This window comes from Triticum aestivum, chromosome 5A (assembly GCF_018294505.1).
Source record: "Triticum aestivum cultivar Chinese Spring chromosome 5A, IWGSC CS RefSeq v2.1, whole genome shotgun sequence".
Taxonomy (NCBI): Eukaryota; Viridiplantae; Streptophyta; class Magnoliopsida; order Poales; family Poaceae; genus Triticum; species Triticum aestivum.
This window is the reverse complement of record NC_057806.1, coordinates 319,366,728-319,383,522: the sequence shown is the minus strand read 5'-3', so window position 1 is coordinate 319,383,522 and position 16,795 is coordinate 319,366,728. Positions and strand designations below refer to the sequence as shown.

The 16,795-nt window shown below is 47.1% G+C and overlaps 1 protein-coding gene across 1 annotated transcript in view; it reads left to right on the top strand.

Annotated features, from left to right (window-relative positions):
* LOC123103132 (beta-galactosidase 15) overlaps nt 1–16,795 on the top strand; it is a 31,055-nt gene that overhangs the window by 7,247 nt on the left and 7,013 nt on the right. The window contains exons 6-10 of the mRNA XM_044524630.1: nt 3,930–4,073; nt 4,161–4,249; nt 6,944–7,049; nt 8,943–9,030; nt 15,164–15,288. Of these exons, the coding sequence (XP_044380565.1) occupies nt 3,930–4,073; nt 4,161–4,249; nt 6,944–7,049; nt 8,943–9,030; nt 15,164–15,288 (552 nt within the window). The remainder of the gene's footprint in view (nt 1–3,929; nt 4,074–4,160; nt 4,250–6,943; nt 7,050–8,942; nt 9,031–15,163; nt 15,289–16,795) is intronic.

The window sequence follows — 16,795 nt, the reverse complement described above, 5'->3', positions numbered from 1 at the left end:
AGCTACTCTCAATAGGGTCATCATCACGTAAGAGGAAGGACTGAGAGCTTGGGCTTCTAGCGAGATGGGGTTAACTCGTCAATGAGGTTTGCGTGACCCATGCCGAGTTTGTCCCAACTTGAAGCTTTGTCGCATTATACCGTATGCTCGAGGGAGCCGTGAATGATGATGATACCTTTTGGTCCCGTGATCTTTACTACCATGTGGGCGGTAGCTTGAAACGTCTAAACACTTAGTGAGCCATGTTTGGCCCAAGAGGGCTTTGTAAGGAATCTTGAAGTCAATTACTTGAAAGGAGCACCGTACTCTTTGTGATAATTGTGCCCTTCACCGATGATGTCCGGGAGCACCACCTGCCGGGTTGGCCTAAGTCTATGGAATGATCATGACGTTGATTTGATCTATGATTGCAAGACCCGCATCTGCCCGAGGTCCCTTATCATGATAATGCTTAGGGAACTCCCACTGCCGATCAAGACGCGGTGAACTCGAGCTATGTCGATCATTGGTGATACGACCAAAGGGTAGCGACTTGAGAGGCGATAGCTCATCGAGCAATCAGTTTCGTCGAAGAGAATTTGCACCTTGGACCACTTTGATCAGGGAGTAGAGGCTTGGATAAGAACGACCATGGCTTCCCTCCTCGACTTGTAGCAAGCCCAACCACCCACAAGTGGTCGCCGCACGATGATCTGGGGGAGTTGTCTCTTGATTCCTCAGTCTCCAATTCGATAAGTTATCAGAACACGCCTTAGTTGGCTCGAGCATGGGAGACACTATTGTGAAGTTTGCAACAATTCTTATGAGTTTGCTGCTTCCTCTGGATCCACTTCTCCATAGGGTTCGATTTGATGACACGAAGTCCCCAAGGCCGATGCCAGTTGTCGAGGGTAATTTCCTTGGTGCCTCATAGTGGTACAGTAGTTGCGCATGATTTATGTAGCCCTAGCAATGCGAGGGCAACTCCAACACAGTTCACCAAACCACCCCTAAATATCCGGACCGGACTGTCCACGCATTTTTTGCCATCCAACGCCGGTCACCAAATTTGTTCGGACCGGTCTGGATGGCCAAAATTGCACAAACCTGACACCAAACCTAGGGGAGGCTTGGGGGATTCTGGACATCCGCCACGTCGGACTCCGATACCGCTGGCCCACCAAAATGCCCCCACCGGGAGCCCTTTTTTCTCCACTTCGTCCCTCCCCCGTGTTCTGTATCCGCACCCTCGGTGACTGCTGCCGCCGCTCTATGTTTTTAAAGCGTCCCTAAGGCGACGCCTAGGCGACGCCTAGGCGTCGAAGCGCTCCCCCTCCGCTTTGGAAAATCGACCGCTTTGGGCGCCTAGGCGTCCAAAGCGCCCGCCTAGGCGTCGCCTAGGCGCCAAAGCGCCCCCCCTCCCTAAGGCGGTAAGGCGTCGCCTTAAAAACATAGCCGCCGCTATACCACCCCGGCCTTATCGGACCTTCGCCGCCACTCCAACCAGGCGCCCGCTTTGGCTTACGCGGTCGTTCCGCCTTGCATCCTGCCTATCGCTCATGTATCATCTGCCCCTGTCGCCGCCTTCCATGGCGAATGCCACGCCCGGCAAGCGTTCGGCCAAATGCCATAGCAGAATATTTGACATTGTCGTTGCTGACTTTGAAGGAAACACGATAATCGCATACTTGGTGAAGGAGGATGAATTGTTGTGTGATGCGTGGTTGACCACAAGTGTGGAGTTTCAAGGCATGAAGCATAAATGTGGCATTTTTGCAAAGTGTGCATGTTTGGTTCAATGAGCATAAGTACTACGCGCCCTACAACATGGAAGTGATCCATGATTGTGGTGTGAGGTCGCTACTCCATCGGTGGCACGCCATTCAAAATGCCGTCTACAAGTATTGCAGTGCGTATGCATTGGTGTGAACAAGGTGGCCAAGGGCTGCGTCACTCGAAGAGCTTGTGAGTTTTGCTTCTTTTTGCTCTACATGTTGGTCATTTCATTGATTTGCTCTATGTTGCAAGTTGTTGACCATCCCTTGTCTTCCTTTGCTAGCCCGTATGTGCATGCGCGTTGTACCATGGTGTACCATAGGACGGAGTGCAAGCCCTTAACAATGATGCATTGTTGGATGAAGCTCAATGACCATGGCAACTGGATCAATTACCTATGAAGTAGTGCAAGCTCGAGGAGAGGAAGCTTGAGATGAAGGCTATTTTTGGGATCGATGAAACTTAAAAACTTGTTGAACATCTTTCAAGGAGTACTTTTGGATTTAAATGTATGGTTGGATTGCTATTGATCTAGATGGATTTGCAAAGTGACCAAAGGCGATCATTGGTTTAGTTTTATTAAAAAAGTAGGAAAGGGCGGACATTTGGTCATATTTGGCGACTCCGGTTGGAGGCGTCCGCCCCTATTCCTGTCCACGGACAAGCTTGGACGTATCCGTGGACATTTGGTGGTGTTCGTTTTGGTCAACCGCGATGGAGTTGCCCTCGAACTCAGGTTACCAGGGAATCTAGGACACGATTTATCCCGGTTCGGGCCCAGTACAATCTGGATTACAAAGAGTGGATGGATCCGGCAAGTTTGTAGGCAGCCCAACGGGCTAAGATGATTGATCTAGGTGAGATCCGCCTAATTGTTAAGGGTTTTGCTGACTCTTGGATTGATTGATCCCTCTTAAGGGGTCTTGGATGCCTTCATATTGTTTCTGGTTAGTGGTGGCTTTTTCCCTCATACATATATCCTCTTCGTATACGGGTAGGAGTCTAGATCGGATGCGAGTAGAACCCATGGCCCCATTGCTTTGTAACCCGCAAGGTTTCCTTATTGCATATCTGGAACATGCATTCCCTTGGTCGGTGGTGCTCCGCATGGGCCTGTAAGTCCTACGTACACCTAGGCCCGTATGGCATGTTATGCCGTATACACATATACGGTAGTATGACTACCCATCGTCAGTATATGTTGTGGTACCAAATTTGTTACATGAAACTTCTTGTTCTTGGAAACTCGTATACCGTCTCATTCAAGAATTGATCGCCATCTAGTATATTGGAAAGAAAGAAGTCCACTTTTCAGCCTTCAAATTTTCAGGAAGTTCACTTTTCAACCTTCAATTCCTAAACAAACTGTTCACTTATAATCACTTCACAACCTTGGTCCTGTGTTTGTTAGTTTCTTGCTGACTCAGATGCCATGTGATGACAACTAGGACAATTTGTCCATGTCAGCAGTACACGACGCCATTCAAATGCCATGTCAGCACATCTCTGTCCCTCTCATTTTAGAGCTCTGTCTTCTCTCTCTCCTCTCCCTCTTTCTCTGCTCTTTCTCCCATGTGGCCCTTTCTCTCCCAACTTTCCCCAAATTGCAGACCAAACAGTAAGCTGATCTACATTTTCTTCCTGCTCGCAGCTCCGGATTGGTCTGCTTCTCCTGGTTGAGAGCATCGCCCAGATCATTCTCATGCCGCCGGAACAGATCTCAGCCTCGAGACTGAGAGACACCCATTCTAAGACATTCAAAGACAGGCCAACGAAAGCCATCACGCTAGGTGCCTTGGTCACAGCCGATCGCTGGGTCCCCCAGAGTTAGGTGCCTTGGTCACTGCCGATCACTGGGTCCCCCAGAGTTAGGATTTGGGCTGGCTCGGGTTGGGGAAAGTGAGCAGACAGGTGGTCAGGGAGGGAGGTAGACGTGACGTGGATAAGAAGTTATCCTAAACTTCTAATTGTTGGCCACATATGGCGTCGTCCGAATCAGCATGAAACCATGCTAGAAAAGTGGACCTCTTTCTATCGAAAACCAACATATATGTGCAACAACTTATATGAAGCTGACTAGGATGCTATATGTTAGTTGTGTTGCATGCATTAGAAGCAAACACGATTACATGACCTTTCTTCTTATTGGGTATCCTTTGGAGATTGTTATATAGATTGAAAATGAATATGGGAATATTCAAAGCAAGTATGGTCAAGCAGGCAAGAGATATATGCAATGGGCAGCTCAGATGGCACTTGGGCTTGATACTGGCATTCCTTGGGTGATGTGCCGGCAAACTGATGCTCCGGAACAAATTGTAGGTGACCTCACAACCTTGTGATAATTTCCACTACTTCTGTTTACTATATGTAACAGAGTTCTGACTCGATACTTTTTTTGGTAGCTTGATACTTGCAATGCATTTTACTGCGATGGGTTTCAGCCAAATTCTTACAATAAGCCAAAGATATGGACTGAGGATTGGGATGGATGGTATGTGGTTTGTTCCTGGTTTCCTTCAGCCATTATTATGAACATTTAATGGCATAATCAGGTACTTTGTTGTGTGAACTGTGATAGTTGGGGGTACGGACCCGTGTGTTTAATCTACCCAAGATGAACATGGCTTTAATACAATGGGGTTAGGCAGGAGGAGAACATCATATTTTCCTCCTTTAGATGTAGTGATTAGGCAGGTCTACTAGTTCATGTTCAGACATCAACATCATTGAGGGTATGTTTGGCTTTACCCCAACCTCGCCCTACATATATTTGGCTAGGGTTTATCTTTTGCTCACTCATGAGTTGGTTGGCTAGAAAAAGAAACTAGAGTGGCCAAAGAGGCATTGGCATGATTTCTTTTTGGAAAACCATCCATACAAGGGCATACCCGGTGCTGAAAGCTCCCACACAAGGTGGGGTATGAGGAAGGGAATTTCTAGACATTATTATGCAAGGAGGCCGGTTCGAACCCAAGACCTCCAGGCCACAAGTGGAGAGATTACCACCGTGCCAGGCCCACCCTTCCTGTGCCAGATATCTGCGAATAAAATTCCTTTTTTTTTTTGGCAAGTATGGTGTAAAATGTTCAAATATCATAAACAAGATTGTTGGGTGGTGATTAACATTACATTTTTCACCTTATTGGAAGCTCTTGAATTTTTTGTTGCTCCATGCATTACACCTTCTGTTTTGTACGCAGAGTATACTGCATCAGTGCAGAAATATGTTTTATGATTTTGCTCCATTTATAATCCTTATATCGCAGGAATTTTCCAGCCACCCCTTTTCGGGAACAAAATCATAAACATATTGCTGCCTAATGCAGTATACTCCCTCCATACAAAATGTAAGGTGTAATTTGATTTGCCAAGGCAAGGCTTTGACCAACACTTGATTAACATGCGGTACGAGCAGTCGTAACTACTAACAAATACGAATCTAGTGATATCAATTTTGTGTCGCATAAAACATTTTTTTTTCTCGAACATGGACCCAAGTGCATATCATTTTGTATTTTGGGGAAACATCAAGCTGTCGCCAAATGAAGGGGAGACTTGGCGCAGCGGTAAAGCTGTTGCCTTGTGACCATGAGGTCAAGGGTCCGAGTCCCGGAAACAGCCTCTTGCAGAAATGTAAGGAAAGGCTGCGTACAAAAGACCCAAGTGGTCGGACCCTTCCCCGGACCTGCGCAAGCGGGAGCTACGTGCACCGGGCTGCCCTTCTTTTTATCAAGATGTCGGCAAAATGTACAAGTCCAACTGCAAACAGAAAACCGAACTGCACAAACAAATAAACAAAAGGCAGGAGAGATCTGTGGAACACTTTTTCAAGAACAACAAATATGGAACACGGAAGATAAATAAGCACAGCTGCAGGGCTAAATTGTACAGGTGTGCTGCTGTTCCAACATGCCTGGTCAGGCGGCCTGGTATTAGGGAAATTTTTCGAGAAAATGCAAAAGGATCTTTGCTTTTCATTGCATTGAAAAGATGAGAGAAAGTACATGCCTCCTAGGAGGTTATAGTTACAGAGTCCCAGCGCCCGATCAGTGGACATCCCAGGAGGCGGGCAAGACAACCCTCAGCCCTTGTGTCCCAGCTTGTGCCCAACATTTGGCCTCGTCTTTAATCCTATCGACTAATGCATCTATCGAGGGTCTTGCATTGTCGAAGACGCATTCGTTCCTCTGTTTCCAGATCATCCAGGGGACGAGCATTGTGTAGATTGCAGAGCTTTGCGTAGTGTAGGAGGGGTCTGTGCCTTCGCACACAGCCACCAGTCCAGCATGGTAAGTTTGTTGGCTGGTGGTTGGGCAGGTATGCGTGCCCAGTCCAGGATGATGTGCCAAGTCTGCTTAGCGAATGGACACGCCAGGAGCAGGTGTTGGATGGTCTCCGGGTCTTGATCGCAAAGGAGACACCTGGGGTGGTGCTGGACGGCGTCGCGGTCGTTAAGCAGACTTGGCACATCATCCTGGACTAGGCGCATACCTGCCCAACCACCAGCCAACAAACTTACCATGCTGGACTGGTGGCTGCGTGCGAAGGCACAGACCCCTCCTACACTACGCAAAGCTCTGCAATCTATCACAATGCTCGTCCCCTGGATGATCTGGAAACAGAGGAAAGAATGCGTCCGCAAGACCCTCGATAGAATAGCAACTTGTATTCCCAGGTGGCCATAGGCCAGCATATATACACGTACAAGTGTGGTACAATATGGAGAAAGTCCCTTATACAATGGGGAAAATACAAAGGCTACATGGCTATGTACATTTAACTCTTGACAGTGTGCACACAAACTACCTATTAAAAAAGAAACAGTTCGCGAAACTTTGTCTGAACAAATCAAAATACGACTTACATTTTGGGACAGAGGGAGTATTTTTTTTCCTGTATGCATGTGCATGATCAATCTTTCTTCCATGTATTTGTTTAGCTTTAAAGCCAAAAATTTAGAAGTCTGCTGAGTTCTATGGTTTTGCTGTAGTAGCAAACCGAATGTGTAACCATATGCACATGGATAAATAATGTTTGCCAAATGAATGATGTACCTAAACCCAATATGACTACCCTTCTGTTATATTTCTTCAAGAATTACTAATTGAACGACCTGCTAGTTTTGATGTTCTATTGAAGATATATTCTTGTTCTCTTGAAAAATGTGACCTGATGTATTGCGCAGGTATGCCAACTGGGGTGGACCATTGCCTCATAGGCCTGCCAAAGACAGTGCTTTTGCTGTTGCTCGTTTCTACCAACGTGGCGGAAGTTTACAGAATTATTATATGGTAAGATGTTCCTCGATAAGAGAAATAAAAAGGGAGATTGTAAAAGAATCACTATCTCCAACAGCAAATTCAAATATCTACTTTATATGCACTTTGATCTGGCTGGGGAATCTGAATATGTTTGCGCCCCAGGCTCTTAGTCTGTCTCATATCACTGGCATATGCATATGATTCCAAGATACGTTTGAATGGAGCCCTAGCTTCAGTCCTTTGAGCTGTCACATGTTGATGTATATATTAGTGGTGTGTATATACCCCACTATATAAGGGGTATCTTGCTTATTTCCTACTTGTATCTCTATATATACATGTCCTTGGCCTTGGAGTAATACAAGTTATTTTCCTAACATGGCATCAAAGCCCCAGGTTTAGAGTTTCTCTCTCTCCACCGCACGTGCAACTCATAGTGTCGCCACACACAGATCGTTTTTCTCTTATCTTGGTATCATCTCTACTTTGATTTTCTATCGTCTTCCTGATCGTATTTGTGCCCTAGTTCCCCTGTCGCCCATCCTGATCCCAATTTTATCATCAATTCCATCTGCACTTGGTCGATTCCCATCACCCATCGCAACACATTCTCTGGTGTCCACCGTGGCATGCCATCTTACCCCCGCACGCCGCCCCCATTGTACTCAACCCTGCAGGTGGTCCCCACTCGTCGTCCTAGTTCTTCTCGAGCCACTTCTTATCGTGTCGTCCTAGTTCTTTTCGAGCCACTTCTTATCGTGACGCTGTGTTCATCCGGAATGACAACATGCGATGGCAGAGGAGCTTGTTGCTCTTGAGCGCACTGGCGTGGAATCCACCACCGGGTGGTCCGCCTCCAACCTGACAGTCGTGCCTGGTTTGAGTGCTTCTCCTCAGTAGCCACTCGTGCGAGGTTTGAGTGCCTGACCTCAGTGAGCAGTTTCTTTGGTCTAATCTTGGTCCTCTTGGCTACTTTCTTGGGAATGAGGTTTCTTCTACCCAGATGGCTTCTTTACCTTCCAAGAAGTACATTTAGGATCTTCTTGCTCGTGCTGCTCTTACCAATGAGCGTACTATTGAAGACTCAGATGGAGCTCAGTGTCCACCTTCAAGCTTTTGATGATGATCCTCTTTCTAATCGGACGCGGAATCACCATCTTGTTGTGAGGCTTGTCAATCTAGCTTTCGCTTGTCCAGATATTTCCTATCGATTTCATGTTCAGAGTCAGTTTGCCTCTTCTCCCTCTCAAGTTCGTTGGAATCACCTCCTTCAGGTTCTGCGATATCTTCATGGAACTATCTCTCACGGTCTTCGTTTCCATGCTCCAATTCCCTACAGCTTCAGGCATATTCTATGCTACTTGGGCTAGTGATCCTTTGGATTGCCGGTCGATTTCTTCTTATTGTGGCTTTCTTGGTGGTTCTCTCATTGCCTAGAAGACGAAGAAAAGACTGCAGTTTCTCGTTTAAGTGCATAGGCTAAGTTGTAAGCTACAACTTTTTTGATACAAGAGGTGACTTGTTTACGGTGGTTATTTGAAGATTTTAGTGTTTCTGTCACTACATGACTCCTCTTTTGCCTGACAATACATGTGCTATCAGCATTACTCGAGACCTGCAGTACAATGAGCTCTGTTCATTACAACTTACAGGTCTCATTTTTCTAAAGTTTCATAAGGCGAAGTTCAGAGCATATTTCAAGTTTCAAAACAGATGTTTCAAGCAGTGTAGTGATCCTTGGTTCACATTCCCTTAGATGTTTGACAAATATTTATTCCAGCTTGATATCATAAGTTACATTGCATAGCCTTTTACTGGGTTGACTTAATTCTGGTACTTCTAGTAAAATGTCAGACAATTGTTCATTTGTAGTGTGAAAATGTTTTACCATGAATATGATGGTTCTAAATATTTTGCTTGCAGTATTTTGGTGGAACAAATTTTGCCCGAACAGCTGGTGGTCCACTTCAGATAACAAGTTATGATTATGATGCTCCAGTTAACGAGTATGGTATGTGAGTTTCTTTGTAAGTGCAAAGACTTCAGAACTATAAAGATTTAATGTGTTTTTTTGTTTTAACATATAAGAGGACTTGCTAGTGACCGATACCCTGAGCTAGCTCTTTGCGTCTTAGGCTGCATGACCTGCCGACCAGTGTTTTGTTGTATGCGGACAACGTCGTCATCGTCTGCCACCCGAATAGGATGGAGTTACTTATTGCTTGCAGCTTGCTCGCATAATTCGAGCACACATTAGGGTTGTGTATCAACTTCGTGAAGTGCTTGGTGTTACCTATCACTGTTTCAAGGGGGAGGCCCTCGAGGCAGCTGTTGGCATACGCGGCAGGTGTACCACTAGATATGGAGTCCTGTTTGCGTAAGTAAAGTCAGTGTAACACGTTGATGTAGAGTAGTTGTATTACCGAGTCCTCGTGGATCCCTCCAACAATCCGTCCAAGTGTTGTAGTTGCAATGCCTACAAGATATGCATACGTGTGGGATCAGCAACCGGCTGGTGCTTGGGCGGGGATGTGCTAGCAACTCGGAACTGTTGAAGTGTATATGTGGATTCCTAGCCCTTTCCATCAGTTTGGACTTTTGGTTGCGTTGGCTAGTGCATGAAGCTTAACATGGTATCGAGTCCAAGGTCTTGAGTTCAAGTCCTGGCTTTCGCAATTTATCCAAAAATTGTTGTCCCCCCCTTTGTGTCCACGTATAGGCCTCTTGAGCCGTACCTCTGAGTCTATCCACATGTTGACTTCCCGCGTCTCATGTGAGAGGGGGTGTTGAAGTGTATATGTGGATTGCCTAGCCCTTTCCATTAGTTCTGACTTTTGGTTGCGCTGGCTAGTGCATGAAGCTTAACAGGAACAACAGTCAACGATGTTGACTTCCCGCGTCTCATGTGAGAGGGGGTGTTGAAGTGTATATGTGGATTGCCTAGCCCTTTCCATTAGTTCTGACTTTTGGTTGCGTTGGCTAGTACATGAAGCTCAACAGGAACAGCAGTCAAGGAGGCGGAGCCGCCATAGGGTTTCTGAAACCCTTGGGCAAGAGTGGAGGTGGGTGACGTGGCAGCCGTCAGGGTGTGCACGCCTCCCCATGCCCTTCTTTTATAAGGGGCGACCCTCTCTAGGGTTTGGGGCACCCTCCCTAATGGTCTAGGCCCAATCAACTCACTTTTCTTCCTTGGGTCAAATCCGTTTTCAACTTCGGACCATTACTTGTGTGACCCTTTAGGTTCATGCACGTTTGGTTCCGACATGACATGAGTACCCCTACCCGGTCACTAGTTGGTATTGGCCCCTAGCAAGACATGCCAACTCCTAAACACACATAAAGACCGTATCGGATCACAACGTTGCATATGTTAAGCTTCATGCACTAGCCAACGCAACCAGAAGTCTGAACTGATGGAAAGGGATAGGCAATCCACATATACACTTCAACACCCCCTCTCATGCGTGACGCGAGCTTCACGTACTAGCCAACGCAACCAAAAGTTTGAACTGATGGAAAAGGTTAGGCAATCCACATATACACTTCAGCGACGTACATGCCACTCCTTTCGCCTCACGATATTGGTCAAGCTCAAGTTCAACCTCTCTTTCTTGATCATGTGATTCGGAATCCTTTACTAGGTTAACTCTTCAACCATAAGTGGCACCTCCATGCATTTTTGGATCTGATCACTCAAGGGGCCCAAGGAAGTGACCGTCGGGATAACTTTTTAACATTCGTGGTAGACCTCGAGGCATCTCCAAACCTTCACACACGTCAGGATAATCAACGGATTTGGATCCGCACCAGTGACTCCTCTTGCCTATGAGTCTCCAACCTCCAAGAGTAACAAGAACGATGTGGGAAGCTTGGAACTTGCTCAAATCACAAAAGTGATTGGTCAAGAGAGGGGGAAGCTTGGATCTTGGCTAGGGTTATCTCCTCTCTCAAATTCCTCACAAATCTCTCAAGGAAAATAAGGATTGGGGTTGGGAGAGCATGGGGAGTGTTCTTCTCAGATCTGGAATGTTTGGAATGAAGTGGTTGACCTTAGGGTTAGCTCATCAGGAAAACATGACACGTGCGGAGAAGAACTCACATCAGGGGACGACGAAGCGGTAGGGGAAGACGAGGCATTAAAAGAAGACCCATCATGAAAGGTCGATCCATCAGAATAATCTGCAACTCGTGGACGACGAATGTAGTGGAGAGGATAGTGGGGACAATACGAGAAGGAGCCTCGGCAGTGGTAATAGCTAATAAGTGTGTCAGGATTAAGTCTGTAAAGAAATAGACTCGATAGAGGAGGCTGAAGGAGAAGATGGAGGTGGATAGAAAGGATGAGACTCATCATAGGTCATATCCTGAGAAATTCGCATTCGATGACTGACAGGATCCCAACGCCAATAGCCCTTGTGCTCAACACTATATCCTAAGAAGACACAATCAAATGATGGAGCAGTCCATTTAGTTCATTCATGACGGACGAGAACAACATAGCGAACACAACTAAATGGCCGAGGCGCAGAGTAGCCGGGAGAAAGACCACATAGACTTTAGAGGAATGCCACACTAGGAGAAAGACCACGTAGACACTTTAGAGGAATGCCACACCGCAGAGCAGAAGGTTGAATTTTGATGAGATAGGTCAAAGTAGAAATCACCTAAGCCCAAAAGTGAGGTGAAAGAGAGGCGGGGATCATCAACACACAAGCTGTCTGAAGAAGGCGATGATGCTTGGGCTCAGCAACACCATTCTGAGAATGTGCACTGAGACAAGAGAAGTGAGCATGTGTACTCTGCTCAGCAAGAAATCCTCGCAGCGAACATGAGATATCTCACTAGTAGAAGCTACACGAAAGACACGAATAGGAGTAGAGGACTCCGTATGAACCATAGTGACAAGTTGCTTAAAGATAGATAAGACCTTACTGCGAGAAGACATAAAATTTGTTTGAGTGGCGAGAAAAATCATCTATAAAAATAATATAATAGCAATGACCTCCTTTTAAAATGAAGGGAGCTGGACTCCAGTCATCTGAATGAACAATGTCAAAAGGAAGACACGAACTCACTATTAGGATAAGCAACTGAATTTGGTTACCAAGCTTACAACCCTCACAATCTAAAGATACATCTCCGGAGATAAACCCTAGAAAATCATGATGATCTAAAGACGAGAGTTGCACAGATGACCAAGACGATGATGCCGTTACTGAGAATAGACGGTAGACAAGGTAACGGGATAGAGAGACTGGCAACAATGGCAGCAGAGGGACCGTGACACCACTCGAGCTCTCAAAGGGCTCGTGACTCACAACGCCGGAGCCAGCCCCTACTAGAGCCCCTGGGTGACGGTCCTGAACACAACAACCAGAGTGAGTAAGCTGGGCAGCTGAAAAGAGCTGCATGGTAAGCCAAGGAACATGACCAACAGAGGAAACATGAAAATATGAGGTGCTAAGCATGCCATGACTAGCAACGGGGAGATAAGTACCATCAGCAATAGGAACATGAATAGAAGTATATAGATCTGATCTATTGACAGGGCAGAAGAATCATAGATCATATGAATAGATGCTCCAGAATCAAGAATCTACGTGGATGTACTTGACTGTATAGAAGGTGGTCTCTTAGTTCTAGAAGAGTCAGTTGCATTATTTTTTTCGGGAAAACGCAAAGGACTTGCGTTTCATTGCATTGGAAAGATAGAGAGTTATTTACAATCCTCCTAAGAGTCAAAGTTCATGCCGGAGCAGAAGAAACTAGTGTACATCCCAGGTGGTGGGTAGGATGACCCGTAAGCCACGAGCACCAGCTCGTGCCCATTGCTCGGCCTCGTCCTTGATCCTAGAGACCAGGACTGGGACAAGAGGTTGGGCATTGTCGAATATGCATTCGTTGCGCTGCTTCCAAATCATCCACAGCGTCAGGAGGGCAATGGAGGCGAGACCCTTGCGCATCGGTGTAGGCGTGTTTTGCTTGGCGTGGAGCCACCAGTCCATGAGAGTCTCCTCCTGATTTGGCCCTGCGATTGTCATCCTTAGCCAAGCTAGGATCTCATGCCAGGTTTGCTTGGTGAAAGCGCACTCCAGGAGCAGGTGTCGCATCGTCTCTGGCGCCTGGTCACATAGCGGGCACCGGGGCTGGTGCTGGAGGCCACGACGGGCAAGGCGGTCAGCAGTCCAGCACCTATCAAGGTTGGCTAGCCAGTGGAAAAATTTGACACGTGGCGGCGCCCAGCTTTTCCAGATGAGCTTTCAGGAGAAGCAAGTCTTGGAAAGTGGCAAGGTAGCAGGAGCGTGCTGTATAGGTGCCAGAGGTAGTCCACTTCCAGACAAGCTGGTCGGGGGCATCCGAGAGTAAGAAGTGCTCAATCGCCTGCCAGACTTGCACATATTGGCCAATCTCGTTGATCCCGATAGTCCTTTGTATGTCGCTCGCCCAGCTGTTGCCCTGTATACCTTGAGCGACGGTTCGAGTCTTGCGGCGGCGCTTGGGGACGCAGTTGTACAGGGCTGGGGCCATTTGACTGATGGACTGCCCATTTATCCAGCGGTCCTCCCAGAAAAGAGCAGTCTGGCCATTTCCAATGGTCATAGTGGTGGAGGCAAAGAAGAGTGCTCTCTCCTCGGCAGAGAATTGCAGGTCCAGGCCATGCCACGCACGCTCATGATTAGTGCGGGAGTACCAGAGCCATCGTAGTCTCAGGGCGAGGCCAGCGCGCTCGAGGTCCTGGACTCCGAGTCCACCAAGCGAGCTGGGCCGGCAGATGCGTCGCCAGTTGACATGACAGTGACCCCCGTTAGCTGCGGCGCGACCGGCCCAAAGAAAGCCACGCTGGATCTTCTCAATTTGGCGCAGAGTCTTTTTTGGTGGTGCAAAGGCGAGGAGCTGGTGTACTGGAATGGCTCCCAGAACAGATTTGACAAGTGTGAGGCGCCCAGGCTTGGTCATCAGATCAGCCTTCCAGGTAGGGAGCTGTCCAGCGATCCCATCAACTAGCGGCTGCAGCTGGGCAGCGGTGGGCCGCCGTATCGTGAGGGGGATCCCGAGGTAGGTGATCGGTAGCTCAGCAATGGGGCAGCCGAGGTGTACAAGCACGTCCGTGGCCTCATCCATGTCACAGTGCAACAGCGAGGCGGAGCTCTTAGTGTAGTTCACATGCAGGCCAGAGGCATGGCCAAAGAGCTCCAGAATCTCCCGCACAGCCACGATGTCGCTCGACGTACAGTGGCAGAAGAGCACCACGTCGTCCGCGTATAGGGATACTGCTGGGATCGAGCGCCTAGGGTGCAGCTGGGCCATAATGCCGAGGTCGATCGCGCGCTTGATGAGCCTTCCCAAGGTGTCGACGGCGAGGACGAACAGCTGTGGGGACATTGGGTCCCCCTGGCGGTGTCCCTGTAGGTGCCAAATAGGCGGGCCTGGCTCACCATTCATCAGGACACGCGTGCTCGCCGAAGAGGAGAGGATAGCGATCCACTCCAAGAATCTGTTTCCGAATCCATGTTGGCGTAGTACCTCAAAAAGGAAGGGCCAGGCCAGGGAATCAAAGGCGCGTGTGAGGTCCAGTTTGAGCAGCACTCGCGGGGCACCCAGCTGGTGTAGTAGTCGAGCTGATTGTTTGACTAGGATGAAGTTGTCATGTAAACTTCTGCCGGTGATGAATGCGTTTTGGCACGGGCTGACAAGGCGATCCAGCTTAGGGCCGAGGCGCGAGGAAAGGACTTTGGCGAAGATCTTGGCCACCAGGTGTATGAGGCTGATGGGCCGGTAGTCGTGTCAGTTGTATTATGGATGTAACTTGATTGTATTGCAAGGCCCAAGGGGCATATACATATTACACAAGACTTGGGGTGCAAGGAAAGGAAACTTAGCCTAATAGGACTCTGACCTAATATTAATACTCCTTAACAAGTTGAACCTATAGAAGCCACAAACGGATTATGGTGAACTTTTACAATTTTAGCATTTCTTCATTCAAATTGTGTCATATGGTAGCATGTGGGTGCCTTATTATAACGTGGTAAATGTGTATATCATCAAGTGACTTAAGAGTAGGCATCTAAGTTATATCTTAGTCTTTGCATGTATAAAACATCAGAGTTACTATTCAGAATGCATGGTATTATTATTTTCAGGTTTCTTAAGGCAGCCTAAGTGGGGACATCTGAAAGATCTACACACAGCTATCAAACTTTGTGAACCAGCTCTCATTGCAGTGGATGGCTCACCTCAATATGTAAAGTTAGGATCAATGCAAGAGGTTTGTTGCCGATTTTCTTGCTTTTGATTTCATAAGCTATGTATATGTTGAAGTATATGGGGATTGCCCAACCTTCTTCATGAGTTCGGACTTTTGGTTTTACTGTGCATGAAACTTGATAGGGTATCAGAACCAAGAGGTCTTGGTTCAAGTCTTGGCGTTCGCAGTTTTGAATAGAAAATTGTTGTCCCTCTTTCTGTCCATGTTTAGGACTTTTTGAGACATACATGAGCAGGGCTAGTGGAGTATGTGTGGATTGCCCAACCTTCTCCATGAGTTCGGGCTTTTGGTTCTACTGGTTAGTGCATGCAAATAGTCTAAACCTTCTAATATATGGTTATAGGAACGTGTAACCTATTGTCCCTCTACTTGTCATGTGGGGCATCCCCTATAGGCGCAGGAGGCCGACATGAGTGGCAACAATGTCACCAGATTCATGCAGTAGTCGCTAAATGAAAAGATTAGTTGTATCCTCTTAGTTTTGCAGGATTTATTCCCTGTAGATTGTTTACATGTCTAGTTAGTAATATTCCACGTTTTGGATTAGGCCTCTTAAGTCCTGTAACGTTGGCTATATAATGCTTACCTCTAGTCTCCTATCAATCGAGCAATAAATCAATCTACTATCCCCCCATGTTACCTCTTCCCCTGCCTATGATGTGCGACAACCCCTCTCCTACTAGCGTCGCGCCAGAGAGGTCTAGGGGTTCGGCCTCTTACTTGCCGTAACTACCCTCTCTGCCTTTGGCCTCGTGGAAATACAATTGCATATTTCCTCACAATTATTACCAAAAAATTATTTTATAATTAGAAGCTAACAGTCTCACTTCTTAGGTAATACTCCGACTGGGAGTTTTGTTTTGTATGCGATGGTTTCTATGTACAATTTAGGTTGTGAATGTTAACATTTGAGCTAATTGCAATATCAACATGGCGTGTGGGAACACTACCCCATGAACTTGGAATATGCAATGGACTAATCCATCAACTTGGCTTTCGGGTTCACTTTGGTCCTAACTGAGGCCCGCCAGGCTAATCATGCCTACATGGCATGCCATGTCTGGCTACTCACACACATTCCATGCTTGTGAGGACTTCGAATCTTCGGACGCATCGTACTTTTTTCGATTAGGACTCCCAATTTTTGGCAATCCTTACCAGTGCCTCCATTCTGTTCTTCTTGTCAAGCTATCCACAGCTACTGAGGAGGCGGTGAACTGCGGCAATGGTGTGGAGGATTTGGATGCCAGCGACTTTAAGAGTGCCAGAGATGGAACCATGACGTCAATGACCCAGCAGCACAAACCAAATTACGACAGCATTGAGCTGTCGAAGTCCTATATGGATCGTGTGTGGAGACTTAACCAAAAAGCTCACGGAATACCCCCAAATAATCCTAAATTGATTAATGGTTAACTTTTTACCTGCAAATGGAAGCCGTAATAGGCCGTTCATCATTCCCATCTCTGGCGGTATGCCATCCATATATTGCACGACCTCCCAGCTC